General features: G+C 43.5%; 1 protein-coding gene across 1 annotated transcript in view; it reads left to right on the top strand.

The window, feature by feature from the left end:
* Window positions 1–7899, top strand: part of BTBD3 (BTB domain containing 3) — a 33026-nt gene extending 25127 nt beyond the window's left edge. Inside the window, exons 3-5 of the mRNA XM_043479329.1 lie at window positions 166–256; window positions 807–925; window positions 3971–7899. Of these exons, the coding sequence (XP_043335264.1) occupies window positions 166–256; window positions 807–925; window positions 3971–5003 (1243 nt within the window). The 3' untranslated portion in view covers window positions 5004–7899. The remainder of the gene's footprint in view (window positions 1–165; window positions 257–806; window positions 926–3970) is intronic.
* The last annotated feature ends 8802 nt before the right edge of the window (window positions 7900–16701 follow it).

Below are 16701 nucleotides of genomic sequence, written 5' to 3'. Positions count from 1 at the left end.
ATGTTTGCAGTGATTACAAAAGCAGTTGTATAGTTGGAACCTTTATTTGTAATTTTATCCCGAAGTTACTCAAGGGTTGTTTATCTTGTGACTCTTGCCTGGGTTTTTTATGTTGGGGAGGGGGTGTTACAATGCTGTGAATTAATGAATCGCCTCTGTTTATAGAAATGCGGTGATGTTCAATAATGATCTGATGGCAGACGTCCACTTTGTGGTTGGGCCACCAGGCGGGACTCAGCGGTTGCCAGGACACAAAGTAAGCAGCAGCTGCATTGCCGGCTTCGCCCTGAGCTCGCCACCGAGGGGCCCTCTCCCTGAGTCCCGAGCGGGGCTGGGCAGCTTGCAGGCAGTGCTCGGTTCCCCATCGCAGAGCAGGCACAGCCTCTCCAGAGGGCCTTGGCCACGCTTAATTTTTTTTTTCTTTGTTTCCTTCTACCCTGCTTTATATCCCCCACAAAAACATGCCCTCTTCACTCCCCAGTCATGGGAAGTTGTTGTGATAGGTTTGGAAAGTCATACGTTGACCCTTCTCCTAGGAATCAGTTAGATATGCTTTTGTTTATTTTATACTGAGGGACCCTGTGTATTAATCTCTGAAAGCCTTGATAATTAGCAGCACAGAGACTGGTTTGCATGAACTTCTGTCTTTTGCTTTCATAGCCAGATCCTCTGGACCTTGGCTTTGTCAGTAGAGCAGGTGTTAGGTGCTCTGTGTCCACTGATCACTTTAGAGTTGTTTTTCTGGAATGATTTGCTGAAAATGTTTTCAATTTGGTGCATGAAATAAGATTTCCCCTTTTCCACAGTACGTCTTAGCTGTTGGGAGCTCTGTGTTCCATGCAATGTTTTACGGAGAACTTGCCGAGGACAAAGATGAGATCCGTATACCAGATGTCGACCCTGCGGCTTTCCTCACCATGCTGAAGTAAGCCTCACACGTGTATTTGGGAAGAGTTTGTGCTGTGTTTGTGCTCTGCTGGCTTCACAGTTAAGTGTAACTTCCAGGTAACACAAAAGAGGCTGATGAAGAAAGGGGCGCTGCTTTACCTAATAAATGTTTTCAAAGAACACTCCTGTGCATCCTGCCGTGGAGAGCATGTGGGATGAAGCAGGCGTTTCTAATCACACCTTGGCGTGGGATTTAGGGGCAAGTGGCATACAGTGATTTCATCTTTAATGACTTATAATTAAAGATAACTTTCTGGTTAGGGATTATCTAACAGAATATGTTCTCTGTGTGTGTGAAGTCTTTAGAAACACATTAATTATATTTTGGTGTCACAATTCCAGAAATTGTATGCATTATTTAAATTCTACCAGTTAGGAGGTTTTTAAGTTTTCTAGGAGTTATTGTTTCCTGTCAGCAAATATAAAATTAATTATCTGATCATGATGCATACGTACATACACATGCTCTCACATAAAGTCACATACCATTTCTCAAGGGTAAGAAGCATTTGCATTTTGTAGTAAAGGAGAAATTTTTGAAAGATTTGATTAATTTTCTATAGTTTTATATGGATTTGTTCAGAAAAACTTTAATTGGTCATTCAGAAATACACTTATAAGATACACATTTATTTAAAAAATAGTTTTCTATCTCATGAGTCTTTTTCAGAATCCAGTACATGTTAACCAGGTAAATAGAATCTTTTTCTCTGACATGGCTTGATGCTGGACAATGTTATAGTTCTTCAGTGTGTGATTAGAGTCCAGTGATTATTCTAAGTGATGTTTAGGTGATTTTTGTTGAGCCTTATTCTAGCAGACCAAAGTATATCAGAGTTCAAGGTTATGTGCTGCTGTGGGGATGTTGAGTCATTGGAGTGCATTACAATGTTTGTTGAAAAAAAATATTCATTGGGTCAAGTTGGACAGTAATCCCACAAACAATTAAAATGTTAATATATATTGTTTTCTGCCTACTGAAAAATAAGTATTATAGTTAATTCCTAAACTTTAAAGTGTTGTAATTCTTTATTTATAATCTAGTTTTGAAATCCGTCTGTTACTCTTTAGAACTTTCACAGTGGGAGAGGTTAGGAAATCAGAGGCAAATGAGCATGTAAAGTACCAAAACATAAACTAATCCACCTCTTTCAGCCAACAGAGACTTTATGACTTTTGTAATCTCTTAGAGGTGTACTTATAGAAACCTGTCTTACCTGTAGGAATTTTTGTGTGCTGTTTTCCCCCCGGGGAAGTTAGCTTTGTATATTTGACATTGTTCCTGTTGCAGAGGAGAATGCTGACACTAGTTTGGTGTTTTGGCGTCACTGTAGTCAAGTAGAGTGTTCTGTTGCTGCAGAAATATGTGCATAATTAGAAAGCCCGAGTACTAGTCACACAGTTCCCTTTCACCAAAGCCGTTTGATTCGTCATTTGACAAGCATCTTTTCTTATAAATGTGTTGCCTAGAATATATCTTGACACAGCTTTTAAAATTATACGTGCAGTCCACGTAAAGCGGTGAGGATCAGAAACATAGCAGGTGCCGTTTACTGCCGTGCCATGCTGGACCAGCACGGCGTGATCACCTGGGCGAGCGGAGGCCAGGCGTGCTTCACCCCTGCGTTGTGGGTGGAGCAGCAGTGCTGCTGAGAAGGGCGTTGCCAGGAAGGAGGAGAAGGCTGCTCGCTTGCCCGCCAGGGTGAGAGCCGCAGGGTGCTGACCGCGCTGCAGAGTCCTCCTGCGGTCTCCGTGCTCCCGTCAGGGCATCGCTGCTGCGGGCATCTTGGCCAGCAGTCTTGCCATCTTGCCAGTAGCTGTCTTAGTCCCTCAGAGAAGAGTAAGGGCTTCCTTGGAGCAAAAGTGCAGCTTCCATTTGTGATTGCGATCATTGTTCTCATTGCCATCCTTTTATTTTTTTGTATTTTCCTACAGAAGCCCTCTAATTTCTTGTTTCACTAAGGAAAACTTCATAGCCAAGTTGCTAAACACCTTAGCTAGAAACTTTTTAAAAATTATGTTTATTAGTATGTGTTTTTCACCTGTGTGCAGTTTTCACTGACTTACCTCTTGGTCAACGATAGAATATGAAAGAAGCAGATGATTTCTACCTTGACATACCATCCTGGGAGATTGCCATTGTCCCCCAAAACAGTAAGAAGTGTCTCCTGGAATGCAAACACTTCACAGAAGCACACAAATAGTGCATATTTAGGCTTTCTTACTTTGTCTTTTAATTAAATATATCTGGAAATAATGTATTCTTTAATTCTGAAGGTGGAAGGAATGTGTGGAGGAGAAGAAAGAATTTAGAGTTTAAAAAAAAAAAAAAAGGCAGATACAAAGCCTGCATTGGATTCTATGCAAAGTTAACTGTGAGATAGCATCAAGCATCGAAGCCCATACTTAAAAATCCATCAGGACTACTTGAAAAATATCTTTTTAAGATCAGATTTTATTTTGTGCTTCAGGAAAATCCAAGTCATTCTTAGTTAAAAGCATCAAGATGCAATCATTGCTAATATTACAGCATTAAAGATATTTGTTTCCATCTGAATGCACAGAAAAATTTTTAAGTAAAACTATATACATATATTTCTCCTAAAACATGGGGATTATTTCTAATTAAATATAATGCAGTATATATATATATATATATATAATATAATTTTGCTATTTTCCCCCTAATATTAACTGTCTTTGATCTCAGCCCTTTCTCAAACACTTCTCAAATCCTCGATTTTTTTACCCCCTTTGAGAGGACAGGGGACATAACTTTAAGATAGAGGCTACAGTGGTTACATGAAGTTAATGTCTTTAATTATACACACTTTTCTACTAAATTGAAGTGCTGATGATTTATGAATGTATTTCAGATGTTGCTATAATGTCTAATCATTTTTGTAATAACTGCCACATAAGATGATTTTCTTGGAACTAACTTGAAAGTAGTTGCATCTTTTCTTGCTGGACACGCTCATTTGGTGAAAATTCCATTTACACGCTGGACTCTTTCTTGCAGATATATCTATTGTGATGAAATTGACTTGGCTGCTGACACGGTCTTGGCCACTCTTTATGCTGCCAAAAAGTACATCGTCCCTCACCTCGCCAGGGCCTGCGTCAATTTCCTGGAGACCAGCCTGAGCGCCAAGAACGCCTGTGTGCTCCTGTCCCAGAGCTGCTTGTTCGAGGAGCCGGACCTCACGCAGCGCTGCTGGGAGGTGATCGACGCCCAGGCCGAGCTGGCGCTCAAGTCCGAGGGGTTCTGCGACATCGACTTCCAGACGCTGGAAAGCATCCTCCGCAGGGAAACTCTGAATGCCAAAGAAATTGTGGTCTTCGAGGCCGCTCTCAACTGGGCTGAGGTGGAATGCCAGCGACAGGATCTGGCTTTGAGCATTGAGAACAAGCGCAAGGTGCTGGGCAAAGCGCTCTACTTGATCCGCATCCCGACCATGGCCCTGGACGATTTCGCCAACGGTGCTGCGCAGTCCGGCGTCTTGACTCTGAACGAGACCAACGACATCTTCCTCTGGTACACGGCGGCCAAGAAGCCCGAGCTGCAGTTCGTGAGCAAGGCCCGCAAGGGGCTGGTGCCGCAGCGCTGCCACCGCTTCCAGTCCTGCGCCTACCGGAGCAACCAGTGGCGCTACCGGGGCCGCTGCGACAGCATCCAGTTCGCCGTGGACAAGAGGGTCTTCATCGCGGGCTTCGGGCTGTACGGCTCCAGCTGCGGCTCGGCCGAGTACAGCGCCAAGATCGAGCTCAAGCGGCAGGGCGTGGTCCTGGGGCAGAACCTCAGCAAGTACTTCTCGGACGGCTCGAGCAGCACGTTCCCCGTGTGGTTCGAGTACCCGGTGCAGATCGAGCCGGACACCTTCTACACGGCCAGCGTCATCCTGGACGGCAACGAGCTCAGCTACTTCGGGCAGGAAGGCATGACGGAGGTGCAGTGTGGCAAGGTCACCGTGCAGTTCCAGTGCTCGTCCGACAGCACCAACGGCACGGGCGTGCAGGGCGGCCAGATCCCCGAGCTCATCTTCTACGCCTGAGCGCGCCGGCTCCCGCTTCCCGCTCGGCTCGGCTGTTCGCAAGGGTCGGAGCTGTGCGGTTCTGATTTCTCTCAACCTTTTTCGTTATGTACAGGCAAAAATGCAGCACTCAGCTTTTAACTGTATGCCGGAAAGCCAAATTCTTAGCAAGGCTTGTGGTTCTTAGAGTTGCATCTATCCACCTGGGGAGATTGTGCATTCTTCTCCAACTGCCCCACTGACCTCCCAGTTTAAGAACATTTTTGGATCACCTCAGATTTCCTTTTGGGCTTTATTTTGACAAAGAGAAAGAAATACTCTAAAATAACAGTAGCAATTATTTTTAAACGGAAACCCTCCCTCTCCCCAAACAGATAAACCTCAGTGTACAATTTTGAAAGACATTTTGCTTGATAATAAGTAATAATTTAGAAAGTAGACAGTAGTCATCTTTACCTTCTTATTTCCTTTTAAATATTTTGGGCATTTGCTTTTGGACATTGCTTTTTCTTAAATCCTAAATTCATAAGTTTGTTAAATTTTTAAACTGCAGCTGTCAATGGAAGGTAAAATAAGTAAGAAATTGGAAGTTTTAGATCACGACTTTTGCTACAAGCAAATTTATGTTCTTTTAGTTTAGAAGACAGGCAGTTCCAGTACAGAGGCTTCTTTTAAAAGTAACTAAATTGCAAAACTTTATTGTCAACTAGAGAAAAATTGCAGGTCTGTTAATTGAAACTAAAATCGTCTTAAAAGGAAGCCTGAAATGGTCCCACATGACAAATAGTTTAATTGATGGCACATTGTAATCCAGAGTTTGAAAAAGTCAAGCTCTTTTCTCCCTGCTTAGCTTCTGATCCCTGCCACTTGCTGGTTTTCAAAAGTTGTACTGTGTAGAACTCCTGTTCCCCCATTCCCATGAAAAGAGGACCAAACGATTTCTTCAGATGAATGGAATAACAGTTAGTTTTGTAGTGCCACATGTTAATGTAATAAGATACTTTATGCATTGATTTTTTTTTTAATCTGAAATATATTTTACCTAATCTACTTTGACCACACTCGCTCTTCTTCGTTAATTATGATTCTGTCCCGTTCCTGGACTGCTAGAATATGGCCTGTGACCATCTGAACGAGCCAATGTATGCCTGCAGGGTTTTAAAAAAAAATGGTCTGGAGTGATAAACTCGATGATAACTTAATGTTCACTGCCTCAGCATCACATCCAGTTCTCTCTTTTTTTTTTTTTCCCATGGATAGTGTAAACAAAGGAGGGGAAAGCTCATCAAAACATTCTCCTTTAGCGAAGGCTTGTGCTGGCTTAGTGCCCGTGACCCTAGTGGTGCCCACTGCGGTCGCTCCCAGTTGAAGTATCCACGTGTTTCTGGGCAGCGTCTCTGCCCAGTGTGGTCCTGAGATGGCTTCCCCGCCACCCAGAGTGTGGTCCCTGGCCACCTCCTTCTCCTGTTCTGTGAGCCCGAAGCTGGCTCTGGAGCGGGGGCTAGTCCCGGGGTGGGTGTGCGCGTGGGTGCCCGTGCGCGTGCGCTGCGCGCCGGCTCAGGAACTCTCTCCTGCCGCCCGGCCAGCGGGGCCGGGACAGAAGGGTCCCCCTGCCGGGCCCACCCGGCCCGCAGAGGACTGCCTGTGCTTCCGGGCCGCTTCTCCCCCTGTAGACGTGGGCTGCTGCTTCGGCCGGCTTCCCCGATGGAGAAAAACACTGGATTACAGAAGTGTTTTAATCGTCTTTGCCCTTACTTGTGTCTGTTAGCATGGAGGGTCAGAAGCTGTTACCAGTGATTAACAGATGAGTGCTCCCGGGACTACCTTCCAAAATTGTCTAACAGTTATTTCTTATTAGCAAGATGACAGATAGTAGTTGTGGCAAACCGTCTATGAAACGGAGGTACGTTTTCAATTAAAAAAATACTTCTACAAAGGGTTTTGCTTATAAATTATGGTTAAACATTTCGGTAACTCATAGCTACCTTGCGTTTGGTAGACTATAGACTTACCTGATTGGAAGGCACTTATGTATAAGCCAGAGGAGAAGAAACTTTTTGGCACTAATTTCATCATACTAGATTGTTGTTGCGGGGGAGTGTGATAACCTTGTTCATTCAGTAACACCCACGATCAGTGCTCCTCTTAGTAGCTGCCCTCCAGAGGCTGGGAAACTGCTGGGTGAGAGCCCCACAAGAGCCTGTATACTGAGTATGGAAGAACTTAATTTTATGATAATTGCTGTCACTTGAAAAAAAAAAACAAAAACCCGTCATCTGATTGGCTGGTGCCAAGAGCTGTGGTATAAATTTGAAGATTGTATTTAAAATAAGAAAATGTTATCTTTTAAATCCTATTCTCCCTTCTGCGTTTTCAATGACATGGAATTAAGGCTAATGTGCTTGCTTTATTTTCTTTGGTAATCTCAAATTTTGTAGCTTTTAAAACTAGAAACCATTGTTCTGACAAGGCAGGCAACTGTAGTGCATAAACACGATTTTATGAAACACTGCCCTGTAGATGCTTCTCCCCATGTATCTGGCAGTCTTTGTTGTCGTTTATATCCTGGGGATAAGGGGAACTAGGCTAGCAGTTCTAATGTAACATTCTTTAAGCATATCTTAATATAGTATTTAAGTAAATGGTCTAATTTCTACATAATTGTTGCACTGAAATGTCTTTTTTTTTTTTTAAGGTGTCTAAATAAGCTTGCTAATTCAAGACACTAGCCAGTTGTGCATCAGAGTGCTTGAATTCAGGAGCTTACAGCATTATTTATGAAGGAAAAATATATAAATATGAAGTACCTCATGTTGAATGTTATTGTACTGTATTTTTAATGTAACAGTGCAGATCTTGTTAGACACATGAATGTGTATAATCATGTTAAATGCAAATAAAATAAAACCGGTTCATATATTTGTCTTCCTTAACATTTTTGTAGGTCCCTTAAAGTAGTAAAAAACCCATTCTGCCATTTTGGTGCCACTTAAACCTTTTACAGAGATGGTTTTTGCAGGAGCATTTGTTTGCCAAGTTACTCACGTATCACTGATCCCTAAAGAAGTAAAAATCTGGTAAAGAATAATAGAATAATGAACATGTTAATCGGTTGCATTGTTGAAACCCTAGTGTTAAGTCGATGCGAGAGTGAGCGGATGCGCTCATGTTCCAGTTGCGGAGTTTTGCAGTCGGCTGGCATTCTGGTGTTAGTTGCTCACAGACCTGTAGAGCTGCCTGAGCTCACTGCTGCCGACAGCAGATCACATCTAGCGTAAGGGTGGCCAGTGCTGCTTACTCCTGCTGTTATAACAGCTTACATCGAGGAGTAAAGATCAATGTGATGTGACAGTGATGAATATAATTTTATGTCCTCAACTGGTTTTCCATTATATTTCCCGATATCAAGTACATTTATATACACACATAATTATATACACACATTTTTTCTTTTCACTATAACTTTCTGTTACTTTTATACTAGAGTTTATTGTGGAGCCCTGTGTATTTGCTTAACTACTTCTTCTACCCTTAGTTCAGTTTCTATAACAAACCTGCTCAAAGGAATTTTGGAATTATTCCATAGAATAAAAGAACTGGAAATATCCATTCTCATCAGCTTAATTACAGCCTTAATTGCAAAGATCTTTAATCCAGCAAAGTCTTAGCCATTATCTCCTCGCTGGTGCTCTTTAAGCTTAATCCACATGTGTTTGTTTCAATATCCCAAGACAGTTGGAAGTGATGCTTCTTTATTGTTGGCACTCAGGATCAACACTTCACTGAAATTATACTTTCCTCCCAGTGACTCTGACTTCCCTACAAAAGCCATGGACTTAACGTCGAGGAGAAAAAAACAAAATAGGAAGGAGAAAAATTATTCCTAGGGAAGTAAGTAGCATGAAACTTAAGAGGCCAAAACAAGGAAGTAACTCTGAGAACCTGCAGTATCTTGTATTAGAGAGGGCTGTGTGTGCCTTTGAGGTGCTGGAGTAGAAGATGACTGTGCTTTTTGATTTCTAATCGATATATTTCAGCATATTTTCTGAGCCATTTACATTTATTGGTCAGCTACTTTCTTTGCTCAGAACTTCATGTTATCCTCCATTTTTTTAAGAAAAGATCATCGAACAAAACTAAAACTGGGGGGAAATTTCAACAATAGAACCTCTTTGTTTATTTCTATAACTACCCTAAGGGCTGGTGAGAAGTGTTTCAACCAAGATACAGTTTGGTAGGTGTAAAGAAAATAATTTGTGAGGAAGACAGTGGTTGACTTGGTCATACACACACCAAGCAGTATGTGACTCTGACATCTGTAGGTTACCCACTGAAGAGTCTGGGTACGTTTGCCTAAAGTGGGCACCCCCTCTATTGTTCCTTCTCAGCCTTTTTGAGTGGGGGCGATGGGGAAGGTACCATTCCTCTTTATGCAGATCTTAAATGTCCTTATAATGGTAGTTTTCTATTTGCCTGTTTACTTAAATGTCCATTGGACAGCAGTTGTACCAGCAGATGCTACTGTTTTATACTTGGCCATCTGAAAAACCAAATATCAAGAGATACAGTTAAACAAAAAAACCCACCATTTACTTTGTCAAATCCATACTTTGTGTATTGGACATAGTTAACGTTTCCTGTTAAACTGCTACCCCTGAATCTCTGGTTTGTTCCCACTACCTCCAGTGGTAACCAAGCTGAGTGGTAAGACGAGGGGCTGCTTTAGACGGCAGGGATGATTTTTTCACTTCATGCAGCAGCAGTACAGAAATTACTTCAAAGTAAAGGGGTATGTTTCGTTTTTATGACTTTGATGAACAGTTTCTATTTAATAGATCATCTCTTTTACATCAGGTTATTTTAGAAGAATGAAACTATACCTGGAAAAATTTTTAAGTAAGTCACACTAGTGGGCTTGTTAACTTAATTTTGTATTTGACTTAGTTCATTGAAGTATAGTTGATCTGCAGTGTTGTTAGTTTCTGCTATACAGCTAAAGTCACACACACACACACATATATATGTAAATACACAAATTCCAGAGAATGCTCAGGCTACTGCATGATTGCACTCATCTCATGCTAGCAAAGTAATGCTCAAAATTCTCCAAGCCAGGCTTCAACAGCACATGAACCATGAGTTTCCAGATGTTCAAGCTGTATTTAGAAAAGGCAGATGAACCAGAGATCAAATTGCCAACATCCATTGGATCATTAAAAAAGTAAGAGAGTTCCAGAAGAACATCTACTACTGCTTTATTGACTATGCCAAAGCCTTTGACTGTGTGGATCGCAGCAAAGTGGAAAGTTCTTAAAGAGTTGGGAATACCAGACCACCTGACCTGCCTCCTGAGAAATTTGTATGCAGGTCAGGAAACAACAGTTAGAACTGGACATGGAACAACAGACTGGTTCCAAATCAGGAAAAGGGTACTTCAAGGATGTATATTGTCACCCTGTTTATTTAACTTATATGCAGAGTACATCATGAGGAATGCTGGACTAGATGAAGCACAAGCTGGAATCAAGATTGCTGGGAGAAATGCCAATAACCTCAGATATGCGGATGATACCACCCTTGATGAAAGTGAAAGAGGAGAGTGAAAAGTTGGCTAAAAACTCAACATTCAGAAAACTAAGATCATGGCATCTGGTCCCATCACTTCATGGCAAATAGATGGGGAAACAATGGAAACAGTGAGAGACTTTATTTTTGGAAGCTCCAAAATCACTGCAGATGGTGACTGCAGCCATGAAATTAAAAGATGCTTGTTCCTTGGAAGAAAAGTTACCACCAACCTAGGCAGCATATTAAAAAGCAGAGACATTACTTTGCCAACAAAGGTCCGCTAGTCAAAGCTGTGGTTTTTCCAGTAGTCATGTATGGATGTGAGAGTTGGACCATAAAGAAAGCTGAGCACCAAAGAATTGATGCTTTCGAACTATGGTGTTGGACAAGACTCTTGAGAGTCCCTTGGATTGCAAGGAGATCCAACCAGTCCATCCTAAAGGAAATCAGTCCTCAACATTAATTGGAAGGACTGATGCTGAAGCTGAAACTCCAATACTTTGGCCACCTGATGTGAAGAACTGACTCATTTGAAAAGACCCTGATGCTAGGAAAGATTGAAGGTGGGAGGAGAAGGGGACGACAGAGGATGAGATGGTGGGATGGTGTCGCCAACTCAATGGACATGAGTTTGAGTAAACTCTGGGAGTTGGTGATGGACAGGGATGCTTGACATGCTCCAGTCTATGGGGTCATAAAGAGTCAGACACGACTGAGCGACTGAACTGAACACATACATATACATTCTTTTTTCATTATGGTCTTTTACAGATTGTTGGGGAATACAATTCACTGTCCTATACAGCAGGACCTTGTTATTTATCTGTTCTATATAGCAGTTTGCTCTGCTAATCTCAAGCTCCTGATCCATCCTGCCCCCCACCCACCTTCCCCTTGGCACCCACAAGTCTGTGCTCTATCTGTGAGTCTATTTCTGTTTTAGAGATAAGTTCAGGGCTTCCCTCATAGCTCAGTCGGTAAAGAATCTGCCTGCAGTGCAGGAGACCCGGTTCGATCCCTGGGTCAGGAAGATCCCCTGGAGAAGGAAATGGCAATCCAGTCCAGTTTTCTTGCCTGGAGAATCCCATGGACAGAGGAGCCTGGCAGACTACAGTCCATAGGGTTCCAAGAGTCAGACACGACTTAACGACTAAACTACCAAACCATCGTTTATGTTAAAATTTAGATTCCACATATAAGCTTTATCACATGGTATTCTCTTTCAGACTTGATTTAGTATGATAATCTCTAGGTCCATCTGTGTTGCTTCAAATGGCATTACTTCATTCTTTTTCATGGCTGAGTAGTATTTCATTGTGTATACACATCTTCTATATCCACTCATCTGTTGATGGACATTTAGGTTGCTTCCTTGTCTTTGCTATTGTAAATACTGTTCCTATGAATAAAGTATCATTTTGAATTATCTTTTTGTATCTTTTAGAATTAAAGTTTTGTCCAGATACTTGCTCAGGGATGAGATTGCTAAATCATATTGCAATTCTAGTTTTTTATGGAAAATTCCATACTGTTTTCCATAGTGGCTCCACCAATTTACGTTCCCCCCAGCAGTGTAGCAGGGTTCCCTTTTCTTCACACCCTCTCCAGCATGTTGGCCATTCTGACTGATATGAGGTGTTACCTCATTGATTGTTCCTTTTAACAAGAAGCACTTCAGTAAATCTTCATGAGCAGTACACAGCATAAAGACTGTTTTGCAAGAAACTAGAAAAGTACAGAATAATATTTTGATATGTGGCAGTCTTCACTGTGACTGTACAATTTGCATTTTCTGTCCTAAACTATTATGTTCAAAAAATAATCAAAAGGAAGATAATAACTATTTAAGGGAGCTTCAAATAATCTTTCAAAGCTTGAAATGGAGGGTACTACCTTCTGCTATATAGTAGAATACAAAAAAATACACTTCTGACATTCTTTACATCTTAGAGAATTTTCACTTTTGTGCTTGCCTTAACCAGCTCCAAACTTAAAATTTTTTCTGTACCTTGTCCAATAGTGCTGAAACACTCAGAACACCTGAGCCTTACCCAATGCAAAACTCAAGAAAAATTTCAATTCTGTGACTATTTGGAGGCATTAGTGGACTATAAGAATTTTAGTATTGTAGCTTCTCAGGAAGGATAGGTTTAATGCATCATTCGGGGAATTAACTCGGCGTTCATTCATTCATTGCTCATTCGTGGATCCTTGCTGCCCTGCTGTTGGCGCCGGGCCTTGTGCACTGCTGGCCTCCGCCCGCAGAAGTGCTGATTTGCTGGCTCTTGGGTGGGGCCTCAGAAGTGGCCTCTCCTAGGAGCATGCACACGATGCTGACTGACAGCCTCCTCTGATGATCGGGGAGGAGTCTGTACAGGAATACACCAGTAGTTCTAAGAGGCAGTAGAAAAATGCCTTGGTTATCAATGAGAAGGAGCATCTAGATCAGCCACCAGTGGAAGAAAAAGCGATGCTGAGCTGGACTTTGAAGGATGTGTTAGAATTATTTAGTGTAGACTCATGACACAAATTAAAAGGGAAGGAATAAGGATTGGGGCTTTCCATGTGGCGCTGGTGGTAAAGAACCCTGTTAATGCAAGGAGACATAAGAGACGCGGATTTGATCCTGGGTTGGGAAGGTCCCCTGGAGGAGGAAATGGCAACCCAGTATTCTTGCCTGGAGAATTCCATGGACAGAAGAGTCTGGTGGGCTACTGTCCATAGGCTCACAGAGTGGGACACAATTGACGTGACTTAGTGCTCACACACACACACAAATAGGGATGAAGGGGGAATTCCAGAAGAGAGAGCAGAGGGATAGTATTGGAAACAACTTAATACAGCTCAGTAAAGGGTACCTGGGGGAGAGCAAGACTGCCTCCCGTGTGCCAGCGGTGGTGCAGGATGATGACCTGGGCAGGGACAGGAGCACTTACACGTTCGGCTGAATTATGGGCTCTTATCTGCAGAATAAAGCAGTGACATTGAACATATTTGAGATAGATAAGGCAGCAGTTTCATGTTTTAAAAACACTTTTCTGAACTTAAGGAAGGCCAGCCTGGATCAGACTAAAGGCAGAAGGAGAGGGTATGAGTAATGCACGCAAAGATCAGAGAGGGCTGGGGAATGGAGAGGAGGATGAGGATCCCAGAAAAACAGAGGAGAGACAGCCAGGGTCCAGTGGCTGTAACACCCAGTCAGAAGCGGGCTTGTGAAACTGGAGTGAAGCCTCATATTTACCTTTAAGGAAAGGGAAAGAAAACAGCTTTTATTCTACCATCCTCTGTAGACGGTTTATAGGTACCCATCCTTGATTATAAGATTCTTTTCAGCTCAGTTCAGTTGCCCAGTCGTTTCCAACTCTTTGCAACCCCGTGGACTGCAGCACGCCAGGCCTCCCTGTCCATCACCAACTCCTGGAGTGTACTCAAACCCATTTCCATTGAGTCAGTGATGCCATCCAACCATCTCATCCTCTGTCATCCCCTTCTCCTCCTGCCCCCAATCCCTCCCAGCATCAGGGTCTTTTCCAATGAGTCAGTTCTTCACATCAGGTGGCCAAAGTATTGGAGTTTCAGCTTCAGCATCAGTCCTTCCAGTGAACACTCAGGACTTTTTAGGAAGAAGAAAAACAAGAGAGTCCACTTGCGGTGCTGGTTCATAGCTCAGGCTGCAGGAAGACTACGTGGATTTGAAGCTCTAATTGCATGTGGCTTCAGGCAAGTTACTTAACCTCTCTGAGCCTCAGTTCTCTTAAGAAGGCAGTAATAACTGCTTCTTCACAAAGTTATGTTGATGATTAAATAAATTAATATTTCTAAAGAGCTTGTGACAGTACCTGGCAAACAGGAAGCATCATTATAGTGTTATGTGAAACAAAATATAAAAGGCCACAAATGAAACCCATGCATTTTCCTCTTCTGTATGCTTGTACAAAAACCAGTTTGCACACACTTTTAAGAAGTTGTCAATGCCGAAAATTAAGTCATTTTGTTGCTATCCTTTAAAATATCCAGCAAATAGGGAGTGTATAAAGTTACAAGGAGCTATGTTGTTGTGAAATTCTCATATTTTAACTGAATTTTTAATAATTATTTAAATTATGTGATGGTAATGAGAGGCAAATGAGATAGATGGATTCTAGTGTATCAAATGGCTTCTGTGCTAGAAAATTATCTAGGATTCTTCAGAAAAGTACCCTGGAAAAGCTGAATGTGAGAGCACTTGGTGAGTTTTTGAAAGACCTTTTGAAGACATTTTTCAGGAGGAGTCTGTTTTGCAGGTAAAAGAATATCCCCTTTCCTAGTTCTGCTGGAGAGTCAAAGTAAGCTCTTTTCTTGGCTAAGAGTCTTGGACAATTTTGGATATAACTCCTCCAAATATTTGGGGATTAAAATCGGTTTTAGCTTTGACATGATTTGCTGTGTGTTGAGAGCAGGTTTGACCTTTATTATGAGTGATGTGACTATTACAGGGACTGTTTCAAGGGCTGATTGTTTTTATTCAGGTAAACACAGGTGTGTCAGGAGCCCTGGCAGCTGAGTCGTGTCCCCCCGAGGGTGGCAGTCCTCCTGCCCCCACGTCCCCGCGATGCACCCACCTCCCCGTGATGCACCCACGTCCCCGCGATGCACCCACCTCCCCGTGATGCACCCACCTCCCCGCGATGCACCCACCTCCCTGTGATGCACCCACCTCCCCGCGATGCACCCACCTCCCCGCGAAGCACCCACCTCCCCGTGATGCACCCACCTCCCCGCGATGCAGCCACCTCCCCGTGATGCACCCACCTCCCCGTGATGCACCCACCTCCCCACGATGCACCCACCTGCAGGATCAGCGCTGGGCCCTGGTTTCCCGGGAGTTCGCTTCTGATCCTTTTATTCTGTATTCTCTGTTTTACAAAATGTTACTTCAAGAGCCTCACCCCCAGAGATTCTCTTTTAGGGGCCAGTCACTTCTTTGCAAAGCATGAATGAGTGACTCTCATGCCCATGAAAGGTTGAGAACCCCTGGTGTAGACAAGTTGTGCTAAAACTTTTACACACGTGCACATCTAGCTTCTGCCCTCTCTTCCCTGCTGGGGACTCCAGCATCACACATGCCCTGAAATCAGTCTGATGCTTATGTTCTGAAACCGTGGACGCTGCAGCTCACCCCAAACAAAACCAAACCACTGTCGGCGTTAGTGGATGAAATAAACTCGGGCTTTCAGAAGGCCCAGTCTCTGATTCCCTGACCTCTGGACCCTGACCTCTGCCCATTGGGCTCACTCTTGTCAGTGTCCCTGTACCCCTCCAGCCCTCTAACCTGCACCCCAAACTTTAGAGACCCAGCCCTTTCATCAGTGTCTGGCCCACGGACCACGCCACTTGTTTAAGTTCAGATCACCATTAACTGGTCTCAGCGCCTGCCCACGTTTGGCACTCCAGTTCTCAGCCCTGTCTCTGGAACATGCCACCTCCTCCAGGAGTGTGCTGGCCACTCGGGCTGACTGACCGCCTCTCCTCCAGGCCCAGGCCGATCTCCCTGCCCCCTGGTGCTAGTGGAAGCTCCTCTCCAGCCGGTTCTGTAGCTGTCACGCTCTGTTCTTTTCTTCATACCTCTGACCCGACCCCCAGAATGGCGTACTTACAATACATTCGTCTGCCCACATAACAAACACACACAACCATCAGCGGCCCGCAGAAATCCATCTGCGCTCCCAAGTTCTGGAGCTGCTGCGGGCAGTCTGGGCCGCTCTGCACACTGGCGGCCTCACGTGTGGGGCTGGCTGCCTCGGCTGGGTGGCTTTGCTCGGTCCATCCTCCAGCACGCTAGCCCGGTGTGGTCCCGTGGTGGGGACCGAGGCACAGGAAGGTCACCTGCATCAGGAGGAAACGGGGCGGGGGCCTCTCGAGGCTTGGGTTCAGCATTTGTGCATCATCACTTGTGTTCCATCAGCCAGAATAGGTCAGAAGGCCCCCCGTTAGATTCCACCTCTTTACTGAGAAGTGCAGCAAAAGGCACGTGACGAAGGCTGTGAGTAAATAAGGGGTGGCTGATTGGACCATTTATTTATGTTCACATTTCCTTTTTAAAAAAGTTTTAGTAGATTTTTTTAAATTAAGTTTTACTGGAGTGTAGTTGCTTTGGATTCCCAGGTGGTAC

The sequence above is a fragment of the Cervus canadensis genome, chromosome 10 (assembly GCF_019320065.1).
Source record: "Cervus canadensis isolate Bull #8, Minnesota chromosome 10, ASM1932006v1, whole genome shotgun sequence".
Lineage (NCBI taxonomy): Eukaryota > Metazoa > Chordata > Mammalia > Artiodactyla > Cervidae > Cervus > Cervus canadensis.
The sequence above is the reverse complement of the archived record's forward strand: the minus strand, read 5'-3'. Positions and strand labels throughout refer to the sequence as shown.